The sequence below is a fragment of the Chelonia mydas genome, chromosome 5, assembly GCF_015237465.2.
Source record: "Chelonia mydas isolate rCheMyd1 chromosome 5, rCheMyd1.pri.v2, whole genome shotgun sequence".
NCBI classification, from domain to species: domain Eukaryota; kingdom Metazoa; phylum Chordata; order Testudines; family Cheloniidae; genus Chelonia; species Chelonia mydas.
In genome coordinates, this window is record NC_051245.2 from 110,095,216 (window position 1) to 110,114,517 (window position 19,302).

A 19,302-nucleotide genomic window follows, 5' to 3' on the forward strand; every position below is an offset into this window, starting at 1 on the left:
ATTTTATCAATCTAACAAATTATAACTTGACATAGTAACACAAAGAGAGTCCTACATTTGTTCAAAGTTTGTTATGTCCAGTTTAGGGATTTTAAAGTAAAATGATAAAGCAATGTAAAATGAATAAGAGCCTTACCTTTCCCAAATGACAAGAACCTGATGGTCATATTTGTAAATATCCAGGAATGTCCACAGAATTGGATTAAATAATAGATGAAGAGATAAGTGTTCATTGTACAGCTGTAAAGGCAGGAAGAGTAAAGTAAATAAGCAAACCCACAATACATTACTTTGTATTATGTTACTATCTGTGCCAGTGTCCCAAAGCAAATTATACCCCCCCCCCCACACACACACAGAATACGTCTACCACTGCCAGGAAATGGAGCTGAAACTTTAAAGAAGTGTGTCTATGTCAATAGCCAGAAAATCATGCTCCTTCCTTGTGGATATACATAAATCACTCCAAGGTGCTTTTAAGGCTGCCATCACTTCTGTATCTGAGTGCCTCACAATTTTTCATGTATTTATCCTCACAGCACCCTAGTGAGGTAGGGGAATTCTGTTATTCCCATTTTACATGTGGGGAATTGAGAGAGAGATTCAGCTAGGTCTACACTGCAGCTGCACCGCTGTAAAGTCTCCCGTGTAGCTGCTCTATGCCAGTGGGAGAAAGCTCTCCTACTGGCATAATTAAACCATCCCCGGGAGTGGAGGTGGGTATGTTGGCAGGAGAGTGTCTCCCACCGACACAGCGCTGTCCATGCCAGCACTTTTGTCAGTTAAACTTGTGTTTTTTCACACCCCGACCAACAAAAGTTTTATCAACAAAAGTGCAAGTGTAGACATAGCCTTGATATTTATCTAAGGTCACACAAAGTCCAAGGTAGAGCAGGGTCTTAAACTAAGTCTCCCCCATCCTAAACTAGTTCATTACCTACTGGACCATCCATTATCTTGCATGGTGATCAACATATTCATGTCCTCCAGGCTTGATTATTGCAACTCATATCTAGGAATTAACCCTTACAGCCAGAATAAAGCTCCAACTGATATACAACGAATCAGCCCAACAGGCCACCATGAGAATATCACTCCAGTGTTTTGCTCTCCTTGCTATCTGCCCACCAGCTATCGAGTCCAACTCAGGCGCTCCCTCCTGATATACAAGGGATAAACCCTGGTTGCCTGGAAGATCTCTTCTCCAATCACCAGGGCCTTCCACAACGGTTGTGTTTTACTGGAAGCATGTAAATGTCAACCAACAGTGGGATTTTTGTGAGCATGGGAGACCGAACTCTCACAGGAGCTGGACCTAGACTGTGGAATTTGCTCCTGCAACGTCTAAGGATGACCCAGACGCTGAATGGCCTAAATCAGAATTAAGTGCAAACTCATCTCTTTGACATGACTTTCCCTTTGTAATGTCTGTCTTCCTCTCTCACACATAACAGCCAATCAAGCTATTTCTCCCACAAGCCAGGAAGGAAGATAGATAAATTGATTGTATTATTTCTATTTTCCAGTACTCTGAGGTGCTCCAGTGTTCTAGCCCCCACTGTCATATTACATACATTCGTACAAACCCCTTATGGAAAAGTCCTATACAGTTTAATAGAGATTAAGCCAACAGGGATGTATAGGTATCACTAAAACCCTACAGGATTTAATAGTGGCTGACATCCTCTGGGTTGTGTAGCTTACTGCACTAAGAAGAAAAATTCCTAAAACGGAAAAATAAGTTACACCGAACATGAACATTGCTGTCAAGTACCATTAATAACCAGTAACTGGTTCCATATATTATAACAATAGGAAAAGTATGAACAAGTTGTTAGATATTAAGAGGTTCTGGCAAGATCCTTCATTGCTTAGTCAAAAACCACCACAGTTTAATGATAGTACCTGGGCTTTGCACTGTGTTTATATCCTTTGTAATTCATATATTCTCTCTCTCGTATGTACAATTTGTAGCATTTTCCTCAATATAGTTTGAAACTATTCCAAGAATTTTGGGGTATTCCTCTGAACGTTTCATCAGCCAAATATCTGGAGCATGTGAACTCTTAGACCACTTATGTGAGAACAAATGGTAACCAAGAGAATGTTTATAAATACTAACTATGCGCTAGTGTTCTCCAGTGTTTGGCCAATATACCTGTCGTTTTGTTTTAAAACTCATCCTGATGAGCCGTGTAAGTGTGTTAGGGACTATGTTGTAACTGGCATCAATACGTAATGTTAGGCACTAACTGCAGTACCCAAAAATAAGAGAGCTTAACATTATTTAAGTGAAGGGTTGACCTGGAGGATGGCATTCCACACTGTCTTATGAGGGACCACATTGAACTCTGGGGCTTTCCTACACCAGGCTGGCAGTGGCTAAGAACATAGTGTAAGTAGCACATTTAGGCTGTTTGTTGGAAGTACTTTTCTTCATTCCACATGGACTTCTGGCACTAAACAAGAAGTGTCTTTGAGGAGCTCCAAAAGGAGTCTTACCCAGCCCTCTTCACCCATGGAAGGTTCCTACCATGCAGAGCCTTTGAGGGAAGAGGGGAAATCTGTCGAGGAAGAAAGATGATTTAAATGGAATGAAAAATAATAAATTAGAAAGTCCAATTGTTTTGCTATGATATTTCCTATATGTGAGTTGCAGCATCTTTTATGTCTGAGGAGCAAAAATAAATGCTCTGAGAGGGAACCTGTTACACAGGCCTGATGCAAAACTCCACTGTCATTGTTTCCACTTAAAGGGTCAGTGTCAAAGGTGTTTGGCTTTAATTAGATTTCCTGCTTTTTTTGGGCTCACAGCAGGAATCCATCCACATTTACATTGGATTGCCTGATCCTGCAGCATTCTTAGGAGCATGGCCTACTGGATAAAGCACAGGATGGGATGTCTGGAGATCGCTGTTCTATTCTTACCTCTGTCACACACACTCACTGTACCTTTCTTTCACCATGTGTATAATGGGGGTGACATACTTCTCTACTTCACAGGGGTGATCTAAGAAAACATCCCTTAATATTATCAACTGCTTTTAAGATCCTCAGATGAAAGGTTCTTTAGGAATATTATGCATTTCAATACCCTGCCTGTTTTGAGAACTGAATGGAGAGACAGAGTGATATGCATCACTGCAAACAAACCCAGCCCACTGAGTTCATTATGGACAGTGCTTTAGTTGTAATTTTTATAATGCTATAATTACTACTTTGCATAAATACATTGAAACCTCTATGATGCTGTGACCCAGTGGCGGATCCCAACTTGTTCAGAAGAAAAAGTTTGCTTTTTCTTGCACACCCACAGGTCTGGGAAAGTGAGACTGCATTAGATAACAGATCTCTGTTTTCCCTCAGCATGCATAACTCGCAAAACGGGGGTGTCCTATTTCCTCCTAAAATATACAGGCAGATAGCATATACCTGCTTATGCTTTAGTTGTCCAGCCGAGAATCCAAGATGGTGACAGCTTTAGTTTGGAAAGTCAGATTTTTTCAGAAATAGGAGGATTACTACTACTCTTATTTAATAGTATTGTGTTTCTGTGATGACTGTCACCATTAGCACCTGGGTGTGTGCATTTGACAGTGGGCTTGTAAACCTCCACTGTACCCTCTAGAGCAGTGGTTCCCAAACTTTAACAGCCTGCGAACCCCTTTGACTAAGTTGTGAAATCTCGTGAACCCCCTCCTAAAAATGAGTATTTCTGGGGGATTTAAGTTTAAATTTCCTCTGCACTCTGCAGGGCTCCTGCTGCTGGACCCTGTTGACCGCCCCGGTCAACTGAGATCAGGCTGCAGGTCCCACTGACCACCAAGGCTCAGGCTGCCAGCCCCAACTGCCCCGCCCCGCTCTCCCGGGGCTCGGGCTGCCAGCCCCACACAGAGCACTGGGGTTCAGGGGGCCAGCTACCCTGCTGATGGGGGCAGGGCTCAGGCTGCCAGCCCCAACTGCCCCGCCCCGCTCTCCCTGGGGCTTGGGCTGCCAGTCCCACGCAGAGCATTGCAGTTTGGGCGGCTGGCTCATGGGGGCAGGGCTTGGGCTGCCAGCCCCAACTGCCCGGCCCCACTCTCCCTGGGGCTCGGGCTGTCTGCCCTGCAACCGGGTCCCACCTGCTGCTTCCAATGCCCAGGTCTTCTGGCCGCCATTAGTGAATTTTTTCTGGCGAACCCCCTGTAACGTTTTGCGAACCTCTGCTCTTAAGGCTTCTCTCCATTATGATACTAAATAGTACATCCAAAGGATAGAGATCATGACAACCTGGGTAGGTTTTGGCACAGACTGTGGCCAGGGTCGCTTCCTGCTCCAAGGGAGGAATCTCCCAGAACAGCTTAAAGAGCTGAACAGTACCCCGTTAGTAGCCATACAGTTCCACACCACCCCCAAGGGAACACTTGCTACCTAATGAAATAGACACCGACGAAGCAATAGCTCATGGAAAACGAAGAGTGAGGATTAAAAAAAAAGAAAAGAAAAAAATCTGGTAAAAAACCCCATCTGCTGCCCTTGTTTCCTTTGTCCTACTGATCTGAGCTCCTAGTTCAACTCTCCCCACCCCCCACAAGCTTTACAGCTGAGGGGGGCAGGGAAAGAGGACAAACAGCTGAAAACCAGCACAAAAGTATGTTGTTTCCTCCTGCATGCATATCCCTCCCCCCTTTACCTTCCCCTCTTCTCTGCAGTTGAGCGGCTTGAATTGCTGGTTTTGCCTTTGCTCAGAGTTACTAGTTGGTGTGGAGATAGGTCACTGCTGCTGCATCTGTCTCTCTCCCACTCTGGTCACAGCTGCAACAGCTGTGTTCTAGGAGGCTACCCCTCCGCCTTTCTCCCCCCAGAGTCACTGAAAGCAGCACTGCAAAGAAGACGACACTTTCCTAGTAAAAAGGAAGGAACCACTAATTCAAGGGATCCTCATTCATTTTATCATTCTTCTGCAGGCACTACCTCAGGCCTGTTTTTTGCCTTATTACAAATAGTCCCTCTGGACTCAGTTCCACTAGTTTTTGCAGTTAGTCAGAAGAGGTATTTTCAAAGGCCAGTGGAGAGTAAGCATGCAAAATTAAATGCAGATTATTCTGGAGAAGAGTGTAGGGTGATACAGAAGCCAGTTAAACAAGTATCCATAAATAGAAAAGAAAGTGATGGTATTTAATTTTCAGCAGACTCTAAGTGACTCCAAAGCAAATAAATATGCTACATAATGCTGTTTCTGTTACTTCACTGGAAATGGAGACTGCACTTTTTATGCCTATAGTGTGGAAACGTGCAAATGTTTGGTCAGATGCGATCATGTATATGCAAGATTTGCTGGGTGTGTGTTTATTTAATCCAGATGTTTGCATTTTAAATAATTTAGAAGATTAATATATTAAATAACTAGACATGACAAAATATATCAAAGTAGCAAGAATACACATAATGAGACACAGGACAAAGCAAGCTACACAGTCACGGATGGAGTAGATTAATAGAGTAAATGTGTCCCCCATTAGACTATATTACTTATCACTTTAGAGGCCATCCAGAGGCATTGCAGAAGTTAGGATACCCGTATTTTATCTTGTTTGATATAATTTAATTTGTAGCTTATTACAATGCTTTACCCTGTATTTTTGTAATGTTTTAACTGACTTATCCACTTATAAATATTGCAAAATTAGAGCCAGATAAGCAAGAGGTAACAGGAGTGGTTGGGGCATGGAAATACTCACAGATGTAGAGAGATTGTAAAGACAAACTGAGGAGACAAATCAGAGGGAAAACATGACAAAAAAAAATATACAAAATATTTAATGGCCTACAGAAGGTAAGGAAGGAATGTGTGTTCCCCTCCCTCATAGTACAAGAGCAAGAGGATATTCAGTGACCTTGTGACTCAAAATGTGGGGGAAGAGAACACAGATACTCCCTTGCCATTGCCCACAGAGCAGATAATGAGGAAGTGAAGGGTGGAGAGTGAGAGGAACCATGGCTCATTTCCTCCATCCCCAGTAAGAGTAGCTGACTGGCTGCACAGCAAAGAGTGAGCAAAACACTGGATGAAAAGGGGTGAAGTAACTTAGCTGCTCCCCAGGGCAGGAGTGGAATTGTGACTCATTGTCTTGGCTGCTCCTGGAGCCATGCAGCTGTACACTCTCCCTCACTCAGGAAAGATTATAAGGTTACAGTCTTGCTCAAAAGGAAGAGACACAGATCTCTACGTTGTGGTTTTTAAATGCACTGTACAAACAATAACCACATCCCTAAAGCCCAAGAGCTGTGAGCAAAGTAATTGTTTAAAAATAAACTCTTTCCAAACTTTTATTTGACAAGTACTTTTGAATCTTAAATACCTTCTATCTGGGGGCCTTATTCTTTTAATCTTTGTGAGAGTGATTATTTCAACCAGACATTGTACTAGGAAAGATAAAATTGATGTAGAGGAACAGGTAATAGAAAAAAGTTAACTGGAATATTTAAAAGGTTTCTCTTGCTCTGGTCTTCTCTGCTTCTGCAGAGAGGGTTATCTGAGTTTTATGGCTTGGTGTCTGGAGTCTAAAAAACATGGTTGTCATAAGTCAGGGCAAAACAAATTACTATGGGCCAGATTGTGAGCCTCGTGTTTACGCTAGTGAGCAGTTACATGAGTAGTCCCACTTGATTTCTGTTGAACTACTTGTGTGAGTAACTGCTTACCAGTGCGGGCAAGAGGCTCACAGGCTAGCCCTAAGCATTAAGAGCCCAGTCTGACAAGGTGCTGAGTGCCACTCGCCAAGTCCTATGCGCCTTCAACTCTCATTGACTTCTGACGATGGCAGGAGACTCTCAACCCTTTCCAGGATATGGCCCTAAATTAAAATGTTCACCATCTTAAAGCAAACTTTTTGAGTCTCTATGCTGGCCTGAAAGGTGCTAATGGCTGCCATGAAGGGAATCATAGACGTCATTAAAGCCAATGGATGTGCCAACTGCTCTCTTACAGGCTCAATAGGAATTGCAAAAAAAGGGGGGGGGGGAGGGCTACTGCCCAAGAAAATACCCTATATTTCAGGTAAGAGCTAAACCATGTGGACTGAGCTGTTTCCCTGACTGCAAAAGCAGGGGCTAGGATATTGGCTTGCACTCTGTGTTTGAGACAGAGGAAAGCCAGGGGAAGAAGTGAGCATGACTGTGAGAAGAAGCAGAGAGACACGGCTTCTAAAGCAAAGAGCTCACTAAAACAGTGATTGTAAAGATTTCCGAGCAAAGGAACTGCCTGCCGTTATGTTTCTACCGTGTTCAGGAAAACCAGACAGTGTTCAGTTTTTGTAAATAAAAAAAAGTTACACTGAGAACATCCCTAACTCATAATCAATTTCTTATCCTAATGGAAACAACCCTGCAAGGCTGAATACGTGGGTGAAAGGGGAAACACATCTAGAAATGTGTGTTTATTTATGTCCATGTGAAATAAAAAGACTATCAGAAGAGAAGTGGTGGCTGATGGAAGAGTCCTTGCCTGTACAGCTCAGGCGGAGCAGGGCTACCAGAAAGCTAGAGGAAGTTCAGGAGACCTGAAGCCAGGGAAGAGATTCTGGGAGCCAAACTCTCCAAAGAAATGATCTAGAGAAAACTCTAAGGGGTACCTCATGGAGTTAACCTTAATTTATCCGATGAAGTGAGCTGTAGCTCATGAAAGCTTATGCTCAAATAAATTTGTTAGTCTCTAAGGTGCCACAAGTAATCCTTTTCTTTTTACCCTCTCCTGTAGCTCTTTTTTCAATGTGAGGAGGTGATTTGACCTTTACATTGCACTTTGCTACTCCCCCTCTGACACACAAATGCAAACACGTTATGTTTTATTCATTGTGTAGGCATATGTGGATTTGGGGCAAAAAATTGGGGAAACATCACCTCAGACCACAGGACACACCACACAGCCAAGTACTCCTACATTGGAATAAACACTAATTTTTTTTCCAATAATGGATCTTAATCCATGTATAAAAATCAGTGCTGCACGGAAGTTGCTTGAGTTTATGATGTAGTAAAGAACTGCTATAATCTGAGCTGACCACTATAAAGCATTGTTTATAATTGCTGTTTAAGAAGCTGAATCTAACGTAAGTGTCAACAGTTCATTTTTAAAATCAATAGAAAAATGTCAATTTATATTTTTTTTAATGGAGCTTTTTAAAAAAAATAAAAATAAAAATAAAAATCCAGTGTCTAACAGAAGACCCTTTAAATAGTATCGAATTTTTTTTTCTTTTAAATTCCTTAACTCTTACCAGGGCTCTTTTGCTTCCCAGTGGATGCCTAGAAAAAAGTCTTTCAGCACAGCAAACTCCCTTTTAATGTGTGTGTGTGAAGCTGCAACAGGACTCAATCTCATCACTAAGGCAATGGTGTAAATTTTATTATGGAGCAGCAAAAGTTTATTTAAGATATTCAAAATAATAAAAAAAATCTGCAGAAGAGCCAGTGGGATTTTGCCCAGATAAGGAGTTCAGGGCTGTACCCAATGGTGGAGGTGGCTAAATGGAGAACATTGTGTATCAGGAAAGGAAATAAGACAAAATGAGGTGTAAGGTATTATTTTTTCAGTGAACCATTGGAAACAATTCTAGGTATTTTTAGCAGCTGAAGAAATATTTTTTGTTTTATACACAAAAAGTTTTCCAGATATTTCTTATCAAGGAAGACAAACTATAAACAGTCAGTATTCAAGCTATAGTACAAAGGAAGCAACACAGCCTCTGGCCTGCCAAGATAAGAAACCTTAGGACTACAGTTGACAGTAAGAGCAAAAGCAAATGACTCAGAAGCAAGGCTGGATCTTTGTATGTAATTGGCAGTATGAAGAAAAAATTTAACAAAGACAGAGGATAAGAGGAAGGTGAATGTAATGACACTGATAATGAAAATGTATGACCTGATTTTTCAGAGGTGCTGTGTGTTCACCATGTCCTGTGGCTCTTTTAATGGGAAAGGGTGATCTGGTCCATAGATTCCACTTTGGTTCTCACCCTTTTACACACATATGCAAAAACTATGCTCCATTCATTGTTTAGGCATGTGGAGGTTTTGAATAAAGTTACCCCTGAAACATTTATCCACCAACCACCTCCCTGACTTCAGTGGTAGCTGCAAGTGCTCAGCCCTTCTGGAACGCAAACCTTTGTTTTGTTAGAGGATTGAGGTTGCTAGTTATTTGGCCAATTACACTCTGAAATCCAGTGGGGAAAAGTTTTGGTTTTTTTCTAAAATGGTTCCATCCCCCACTCTGCTCATGTATCAATATCCCATAGTTAACAGCCACCCCCTCCCCCAAAAGAGAGAGGCCTAAAACCAATCTTTCCAAATTTCATCCAAGAACCCACTAACTCCTTTTGTTGCCCCTATTCAAGCAACCACGAATATCTTCCAATCAGAAAAGGAGACGGGGGAGGGGGAAGGAACAACACTCGAGCCTGAAGTTAGGACTCAAAAATCCGTATCTGGGAAAGGAGCTTGCTCTTCAGAAGTGCTGAGCACCTACAAATATAAATGAGGTCTACAGGAATGGAGCCTATTCAGCACCCCTAAGAAGTCAGGCTACTTCTACTTATTTAAAATTTACTTGTAAATAGGGACATAGGAGCCTAACTTTAGGCACTCATGTTCTAAGACTGTCAGCCTGAGCGCACAGATTAGCCTTGCGGCACGTCCTGAAGGACAGTAACTTCAGGTTCCAGCAAACTTAAGGCACGAACTGGAATTCTACAGCGGCTCAGCAGCCCACGCAGCAAGAACACGGTTCCCGCAGCCCGCAGATACACCCGGAGGTTATTCGCTCACGTGTCTTTGATGATCGACGGCAGGAAGAAGGAAGGTGATCTCCGAGCTCGTGAAGACCCCAATCTCTTTATAGAGTCTTAAATCGCACCCGGAAACCAAGGAGCTTCCAGCCTGCGGCGTCCTGGGGCAGGGACTCCGGCGGGCACGTGTGTGCGGCGCTAACGCCCTCGCAGCCCCAGCGCGCAACTAGCCCGCAAAACCGCGCGCGGCGGAGTTGGTCTTTAAGGGGCGCATCTTTCCATCCCGCCCCCCTGGCCCCAGAGGCGTTTCCGAGGGCCAATCAGCAGTCTTCTTTAGCTCTGTGGGTCCCGCACAAGCAGCCGCGTTCTGGCACCCCGGTAAAGCGTACGGTCATTGGGGTTGCATTAGGAGGTTCGCATTCAAAAACCGAGTTCCAGCGACACGAAGCGGGGTCTGGCTCTTAGAGAGCTTCCGGACTTCGCAGGCATTTTACCGTCAGCGCTATGGCTGGGTGACTATTTGCTTTTGCCGTTTTCTGCAGGGTCTTTTGCGTGGTCATTCCTCGTTCTCCCCCTCGGCTGGCTCTGGCCGATCCGGAGTAGGAAGGTATTTGTCTCGGCTCTCTTACGCTGTCTGTGAACATCCAGCGTCCCTCCCACCAGCCCCCTTTTGGTTTTGTTCGGCTTCATCCACCAGACTTCCGCGCTGAAGCTGGTCTTACTCCCCGGGCAGTGCACCCAGAGGACCTCCCCCTCGCAGCGGGGACTTGCCCAGCTAAACCAGCGGGTGCCCTGATGTAGAAGAGCCTCCTGCAGCCGGTGTCTCTCAAGATTTCTTGCTTTCAGCGGGGTTAGCTGGACTTTAGCGGCAGACAGCAGCTTGCCCCCCCCCAGCATTGGTGACCGCCCCCATGCGGGTATTTGGAGGGAGCTCTCAGAATAGTGAACGCTAGTAAGAAGCGTTCACAACGCGGGGTTCCTTTTAACCAGCTGGACCCACGCGAGGTAAACTCAGCCCCCAGAGCAAACCGAGGAATGGCGGGAGCTCCCAGACTTTTCCCTTTTATTGTTTCTTTGGTCCCTGGTACACTCCCCCCCCCGCGCACTGAGCAGAGGTTTCTTGCAATTACCCCTTTCCCCCGCCAGAGGCCGCTGTGCCCACGGTGCCGCCCGAGGCACAGCGCGCTGCTCCGGGGGCCAGGTGAGGAGACTCGGGATATGGGGAGGGACAGAGCGGGGCACACGGGGCTGCTGCGCGGGGGGAAGGGGGGAGTGTCACACAAACTGGGGTTCCGAAGGGCTATTGGGGGAACACTGGGCTGGGGCACAGGAGCTGGCAGGGGTGCTGAGAGCCATTGAATCAAGCTGTAAACCCTGTATAGGATGAGAACCGCTTCAAGCCAGGGGGTGCTGCAGCACCTCTGGGAGCCATTGGGGTGACAACATTGAGCCAGGGGCTGAATGGGAGTGAGGGGTGCAGGGCCATGTAGGGACAGGGGGTGTGTAGGGGTGCAGCGACACAGGACCAGAGGGGCAGATGTGCCTGACTGAGTGGGAGAGGCTAGGGGTCAGCCAGGATCTGCATGAGGGAGGCTCCACAACTCCCTAACAATCTCCTCCCCCCCCCGCGACCAAAAAAAAAAAAAAGTTCCAGACTTCTCTCACCCACACTCAACAAACCCGCAGGTTCACTCCCTAGTACTTTCCCAACGATTACGTCCCCTTCCCTCAGCTCCTCCATCACCCCTGTAAGTCCCCCAAACCTTTGCACTGCTACTCAGGGGGTGCCAGAAATTTCTCTGTCACACATACACACACACAGTCTGCCCCACCCCTCCATCTATGAGGAAATTGCTGACTCCTTCTTATTGGGGTGAACATTAATCTAGGGAGCCTCCCCTTTGAAGTCTTATGGCTCCCACTATCGGTGCGCCCAAGCTGCGAAGGCTTATGCCTGTAAGTAGTTCTGTTATTGTCAATGGGACAACTCAGGTGTGTAAGGTTCGTCACACAGGCATGGGGGTTTGCAGGATTGGGCCTAAAATTTAGAGATTTTAGAAAACAACGATGGCATAACAGGCTAAATTCTAAAACTCTTGGTCTTGTCTGCTCAGGGAAATTGACTGGAATCGGTAACGCAAAATAAACTTCCTCCTATTCCCCTGTGATTCTTACTGCCTTACAGGCACTGAACAATTTTACTGTGGCATTTTAGCTATAATCTCACTTTGCCCTCTAGTGCCCAATGTAACATAGTTTCTGCATTGCACAGTACACCTTTGATTGAAATAATTTCCATACATTTGTAGTCAGCAGAGATTACATTGCAAAAAATAAGAGAGGTTGACTAGGAACTGAAAAGAGAAGCTAAATAAGCTGAGAGTTTATAGAATGATTAGAGGACCCTGTGCTAATATTCTGTCACTTCTCACCAGCTGAGAAGGGTTGGATTGGATTGATGCTTGAATGGAAAATCCTCGAAACAACCTCAGTGCTTTATAACATGATGTTCATGATGTCATAGATAACACTTCTATCAGAGGGCTCATTCCTGAAGTCCTTATGCATTCCCATTGATTTCAAAAGCAATTTTGCCTGCTTAAGAACTACAAAATCAAGCTCCTGTACTGAGAATATGCACAGCAGGATGCTGGGAAGTACTGTGGTGTGCAGTCTGTCATTAAAGATCCTATGCATCTTTTCTTGTGTGTTAATGGACAAATTAATTTTGAAGTAATTCTTTTCAGCTTTCCTAAATCTCCCCCCAGTTTCAGTTGGATATTTACCGTATTCTTCACTTCCTTTCTTAAACTGTTGTGTAGTTTTATCATATGCTCTTTAATAATTACTGTGAGTTCCAACATTTAACATTTTAATGTAACTTTTACATTTCAATAAAATTTGGCATTGAGATTTCAACATACTATGTTGCAGCAGCATGCTAGTGTATCTGAAACAGAAAGTGAAACTGACTAACTGATTTTCATAGTGTAGGCTTCAAAAAGTACACAAAGTAGCCAAACAATAGAAATAACCATACATTTGTGTTTAAACATTCTTGCAGCTGTAATATTAAAGTGTATTGTTAGTAACATGAGCAAAGAAAGTTAATTTTATAAACCGTATTTTGACTAGTGTCTCATTAAAAAGAGGGTGGGTTTCTGTCTTCGCTTTGTTTCCTCAATCTTTCTTTTTTGTTCTCCCAAATCCTGATTCCTTCTGTACTTCATTGCATTTGTGATGTTTCTGTTTCAGATCTGCTGTCCTTGGACCTTAGTCTTTTTAGCTGATTCTTGATTTTTTTGCTTTTATCCACAACTGGATATCAGGGACAAAAGTTAGTAGGTACATCCTGCAAAGAGACCTGTGACACCTGTACTGTCTTAATGGCTGTGGAGTATCATTGTCTTCATTGTTTTCCACTGAATGCATCTGATGAAGTGAGCTGTAGCTCACGAAAGCTTATGCTCAAATAAATTGGTTAGTCTCTAAGGTGCCACAAGTCCTCCTTTTCTTTTTGCGGATACAGACTAACACGGCTGCTACTCTGAAAATTGTCTTCATTGTTATCCTTGATCTTTTATCAGATTGAATTTTACCATTACAACTTTGCATCCTGGTTTCTTGAACTGCTGAAGATGTGCTTTCCCCTGAATAACACACATCAAGTTACGAGGGGAAAACTAGGAGCTAAAGCTGATTGAATTATCAGTGAATATTTACACAAGGGTAAATTCTGGACCCATATAAGTCAATGGCAGATTTGTCATTGAGTTCAACAGAGCCCAGGATTTCACCCCTAGTAAGTTTAGCATTTTGAGGAACTCGTTTACTTTGTAACTATTATGTTCAGGACCATGTGGCTTTTGTGTAAAATATGTTGGAATCAATGTTCCCTCTAATTTTTGACAGGCCATGTGCACAAAAAATTTCTTCTGTGCAAATTTTTGACAGGCCGTGTGTGCAAAAAAATTCATCTGTGCAAATTTTTGTGCGTGTGGTGTTTCACCATGTGCACGGGGTTTAGGATCTGTGTGCGCACGCACACACGCACAGCTTAGAGGGAACAGTGGTTGGAATACCAAAGGCTAACTCTTGCCACTGGTTGCACTTCCAAACAAAGGGTAAGGGACAGAAAATTTTAAGTAGTAATTAAACAGTGTGAGTAGCGGTGTGTGAGATTTCAGCAGCCAGCTTGAAGACACACACAGAGCACTAAGAGGTGTAGTTGGCTAACATCGCCCTAAGGTGTGTCTACACAGGGAAAATAAGGCAGGGTATGAATTTAAAACATGATGGGTGTGCTGGAATACCTCCCTGTATCGACACTCATATGCTGCTCTGGTCAATTTCCCTCTGTAGACAAACCCTTAGAGGATAACTTGAAGGGCTTGAACAAAGCAAACATTGAAATTAATCAGACACAATATCAGATACAGCGGCAAAGAGTCCTGTGGTACCTTATAAACTAACAGATGTATTGGAGCATAAGCTTTCGTGGGTGAATAAATCTGACGAAGTGGGTATTCACCCACGAAAGCTTCTGCTCCAATACGTCTGTTAGTCTCTGAGGTGCCACAGGACTCTTTGCTGCTTTTACAGATCCAGACTAACATGGCTACCCCTCTAATATCAGATACATTACTGGAAATAGCATATCTTGAAAGAGTGATGAATTATTTTAAACAAAAATATAATTTAAACAAATATAGCAGAAAAATACAATTATTTTATTTTTAATCCAAATAATTGATTTACATGATTCCTGGTCATGGCTTGGTGGTTGCTTCAGAATTAAGAGATCTTGTGTAGGCAGGTGAAATGGGAACTAAAATAAATAGCACACTTTTCTCAGAAGGGAACACTACAGCAATAATGTTAATTGCCACAAAATTACCACTTTCCTATGCAGTCACAGTTTCTGAAAATTATGTGGGTTATTTTATGGTCAGTGTGCAATTATTTGTTTAATAAAGTTTTATTGTTTAGGAATAAAATATTTCTTTGCAATAATTTAAATGCAACAATACATAATTGGCAAATATAAATAGTAATAGAAATTCAGTGAAATTTAACTAGAATCATTTTCACAATGAAGGTAGATAACTTAAAATGAATTCTTTTTTTTTTTCTGATTCCAATTCTCAGATCAAAATGTGTATACCTTAGTTTCTAAGCCTTCTTATAACTTTGTCAATAAACTGAAGACATCTCCTCATTTCCAGGCGGATGATCTCCCAGGAACACAGGCTGTATTGTTTGTCTTTTAGAAAATTATCTATCTTTTGGAAGTACTTTTTCAGTTTCAGTCTAATGATTTCCTCCTTCCTTGAGTAGGGTTGTTTCTTCTCCATCTTCTCTGTCAAACATGCTTCCAGATGCTCAATTTGCTGATTAAGTCTATTTTGGAATCTTTCAAGAGCTCTTCCATCCCAGGCAGCTAAGGTTAGATTTTTGGTAAAGACATAGAAGGTCTGTTGCAGGATCTCCTGGATTTCCACCTTGGCATTCTCTTTCTGTCTCAGCTTTAGAAACTGCTCAGGGAACTTGAAGTGCATTTTCTCACTTTGACACTGCTCAGGAAATTGTTGACCCATTTTGTTCAGAAGGTGTAAATTCCCCTGGATCACTTTGTTGTGCAGAAGGGGAAGAGTATTACAATCCAGAGTTGAGATTTTGGTGGTGCACAGCAACACAAGGCTAATTTGCAGCAAACAAAAAGTGGTCATGATAATGATGATGTCTTACACTTCTCAACTGAGTATAAATCCAGACAGACACACTGGAATGTTTTGAAGGTCTTTTGTAGATGCCTGACTTTTTCTTCCATAGCTATAAACTTAATTATTCGTTAGGAGAAGTTTTCTTTCATCATTTTTGGTTTTCAAGGATTTTCCCCAATGTTTTTGAAACTTACCACTTTCACTTTCTGCTTAATGACTTCATTGTCTTGTACCACTTTCCTTTCTCTTTTGATCAGAAAATTAAAATATGGTATCTCCCCTTAGGTCATCTAGTCCACACTCCTGCCAATTCTCTATTGCAGATTTACTCTGGATTGAAAGAGGTCTCAAAGAAGTGCCAGATCTGTTATGGAAATTTCATTAGTTCTTAATATTTTAGCACCAGAAGAGCTTGTTTAAATACATGTATAATGTTATCATTTCCCTGTGGGGACAGGAAAGTTTTTAACACTATTTAGCAGGACTTACTCTTCCTGAAATTCAGTTAAGCAGTCTCTGCCTCAGTTCCCCATCTGTAAAAATGGTATATTTCTGTTCTCCTTTGCTTTGTTTAATCTGATGTGAGGAAGTGTGAATAGAAAAGCAGAGAGGGCTGCTGTTTAGGAATTTGTATAGTAAGCTTGTGGCAATGTCATTGATATTAGGATCTTGATAAGTAATGCTCAATTTTAGGTTTCTTCTGCTGTTTTCCTTTCTTTCTGTTTTCTCCTGTGCTAGTTTCTGGTCACCTCTCACTAGCCAAACAGAGTTGGACTGGCTTGATTCTTAAATGAGGGAGAGTGCTCATCTTTCCCCCACTTTCCCTCAAGCTTTCAAAGAACACTTCAGAGCTTCAGGAGTGGTATTAATAATGCAAAAACAGACAGTCTTATCTGAAGGTCTATTTTTGCAGGTAAATTCCCATTGACCTCAGTGGAAGTTTTGCCAGCTTAGGCCCCTCTTGAGTAGGCCCTCAGTGTGTTTTGAATCCATGCACAGCTTGCTGTCAGAGGGCAAGTTTTACATAAGATGTATTACATGGGTCTTTAGTATTCTCTATTATGTTAGAGAGCTGTATTTAAATGTTGTGTTGTTTTAATCTTGGAAACTATTTGGTTATAAAGCAAACAATCAATAAGAGTGTCTTCTGAAACAGCCTGTCATTTCCCCTTGTTAAGGGAATATGACTATATTCTTTACAGAGAAAAATCTCAATTTTAAATCTACCCAAAGAATTATAGAAATATTCTTAATGGGAATGATTTCTCTTATAAGTACTCAATCTTCAGTTGTTTAACTTTAGTGGAAACATGTATAGTTGGGAAATTTTTTAGTTCTAACCTCATATTTCCACTTAAAAGCAAAAATCTTTGTTTATTCCTTAAATGTTCGATATGGTATAGACTCACCTTGTGATGTTCATTTGCAAATGTTTTGTATTTAAATGAAAACATCTAAAATAACTTGCTGATATCATTATGTGAACAGTGAGATTTTATGTATCAATATAGAATCAAATTACCTGGTAATTGGCTAAGAAGTCACAAGTATAAAATTATTTATATTAACTGGGGAATTAGTTATCAGACACCGCTTAAATAACTTTCTCACCATGCTCAAAGACAGAAAGCACCTCTCTAAGAATTGTTAAGAGAAAGTGTCTTCTTTGATGATCATTTAAGTTTAAAGACTGTTTTAAAAATCTTTTAAGTTTAGAAAGACTTTTAAAGCTGAAAGGCTTTTTTTAGACAAAGGAGTCATTTGAAACATATTTCAACTCCTATTAAATACTGAGGGAACTAAAGGAATATCTCAGCAAATGAGCTAAACAAAAGTTAAAATTCTAATGTCAATGATGTTCTGAGAATTTTCTTGTCACAAAGTCAAAAGGAAGATGACCATAAAATTAAAGATGATTTACAGTCCTGCTACATGTGCATTGGTAGATTGTGTATGAGCTGAAGAAGCTACCAGGACATTATAGTCTTGAATCAATGAAAAGGTGATAGCAGCTGATATTTCAATCCAGCCAAGCCCCTGAAAGAGTTGTCTTTTAATATCACATATAGACTGTGAAAAGAAAAAAGTGTAAATCTCTCTAAATCTAGCACTTCCTTTCACTATTCAGTGCATCTTGGTGTAACACAGTGAACACAACTGGAATGCATGCAGATAATTCTCAGTGGCTATTGCCAGCTTGAGGGAGGAAGCGTTAAGATTGCATTGTCATGTACCTTAATTGTGTATTTCCTGGTTTTCAGAAGTTTCGTAAGCCATGGCATTAAGGGTAGATGGGGTCTCCCAGGATCACAATAGGCATTTCAACTTCCCCTACGGTGATCTTCTTGTCCGGGAAGAAAGTCCCTGCTTGCAGCTTCCTGAGCAGGCTAGTATTCTGAAAGATGCATGCGTCACGCACCTTTCCGGACCAGCCTGTGTTAATGTCTGTGGAAACTCCCATGGTGATCTACAAGCGCCTGGAGAACCATAGAGAAATACCCCTTAATGTACTCAGTGGCTAGGTGGTCTGGTGCCAGAACTGGAATATGCGTGCCATCTATCACCCCTCCACAGTTAGGGAAGCCCATTTATGCAAAGCCATCCACAATGTCAGGCACGTTGCCCAGAGTCACATTCTTTCGGAGCAGGATGCCATTAATGGCCCTGCACACTTCCATCAACACAAGTCCACCGGTTGACTTTCACACTCCGAACTGGTTAGTGACCGATCGGTAGCAGTCTGGAGTAGCCAGCTTTCACAGGGCAATCACCATGCGCTTCTCCAATGGCAGGGCAGCTCTCATTCTTGTGTCCTTGTGCTGCAGGGCTGGGGCGAGCTCCTCACACAGTTCCATTAATGTGGCTTTCCTCATCCAAAAGTTCTTCAGCCACTGCTCGTCATCCCAGACATGCATGACGATGTGGTTCCAGCACTCAGTGCTTGTTTCCCGAGCCTAAAAGTGGGTTTCCACTGTGGTTAGCAACTCTGTGAATGCCACAAGCAATCTCATGTCGTAGCTACTACACGTGGCGAGATCAATGTCACACTCCTCTTGCCTTTGCAGTTTAAGGAATAACTCCACTGCCACTTGTGACGTGTTAGTCAGAGCAAACAGCATTACTGGTCAACAGTGTGGGATCCATTCCTGCAGACCAAAGAGGCAGAGCGTGCAGTACACAAACGGTTGAAAGATGGCACCAAATGTGGATGGAAGCACAGGGATTGCTGGGATGCGAAGCAATGCATCATGGGGCATTGGGACAGGACCCAGGATGCCCCTTGACCCCCTCCGCCTTCCCACAATGGGGCACCTTGACAGCAGAAAGGTGCGGTTCAACAACAGGTTGAGCAAGTGCAGAATGACTGTTGAGTGATATCTTGCTGCTGAGGGTGAGCAGGGAATCAAGGGAGGGTCTTCTCCAAGAAAGCAGCATCCGCCTTGGCCCTTGTGCGGCTCGCCTGTGTGCAGCAATGGTGGACCCCCCCCCCCCCCCCCCGCCTCCCATGATGGCAGAGTGGTGCGGGAAAGTTACCCTTAATGGGGCAAGAACCAAAGCAGCTCTGCCAAAGAACCTGCACCAGCGGATTGCCCAGTATCTCTGTGAGAGTTTCCTGCAGATCTCTGAGGCAGATTCCCATGAAGTGAGGGAGTCAATCAACACCCTGTTCCACCTCTCAGACCACGCATGTGGTGGTATGCGCATCATACAGAGACAAGCCTGCTTTCTGCAACCTTTCTGCCCCCAAAAACTCGCTTCAGCGATTCCCAAAATCAAAGCCACTTACCAGGGGCCTCCTCTCCTGTTTGCAC

General features: G+C 42.9%; 2 protein-coding genes across 9 annotated transcripts in view; both read right to left on the reverse strand.

Moving 5' to 3' along the window:
• Window positions 1–12,683, reverse strand: part of HACD4 (3-hydroxyacyl-CoA dehydratase 4) — a 29,062-nt gene extending 16,379 nt beyond the window's left edge. For 2 of the 8 annotated variants that reach the window (XM_043546326.1, XM_037902052.2), the window contains exons 1-4: window positions 9,808–12,683; window positions 4,673–4,861; window positions 2,503–2,564; window positions 137–240 (exon numbers count right to left, since the gene is read on the reverse strand). In XM_043546326.1, the coding sequence (XP_043402261.1) occupies window positions 137–233 (97 nt within the window). In that variant the 5' untranslated portion in view covers window positions 234–240; window positions 2,503–2,564; window positions 4,673–4,861; window positions 9,808–12,683. Of the gene's footprint in view, window positions 1–136; window positions 243–2,502; window positions 2,565–4,672; window positions 4,862–9,807 lie in introns of all 8 variants that reach the window. The other 6 variants (XM_043546325.1, XM_037902051.2, XM_027824165.3 and 3 more) reach the window with 4 other exon arrangements.
• A 2,249-nt stretch (window positions 12,684–14,932) lies between these two features.
• On the reverse strand, window positions 14,933–15,612 carry LOC102940750 (interferon kappa). The gene has a single exon (XM_007061693.2). It carries the CDS (start codon window positions 15,494–15,496, stop codon window positions 14,933–14,935), a length of 564 nt encoding a protein of 187 aa, XP_007061755.1. The 5' UTR covers window positions 15,497–15,612.
• Between the last annotated feature and the right edge of the window lie 3,690 nt (window positions 15,613–19,302).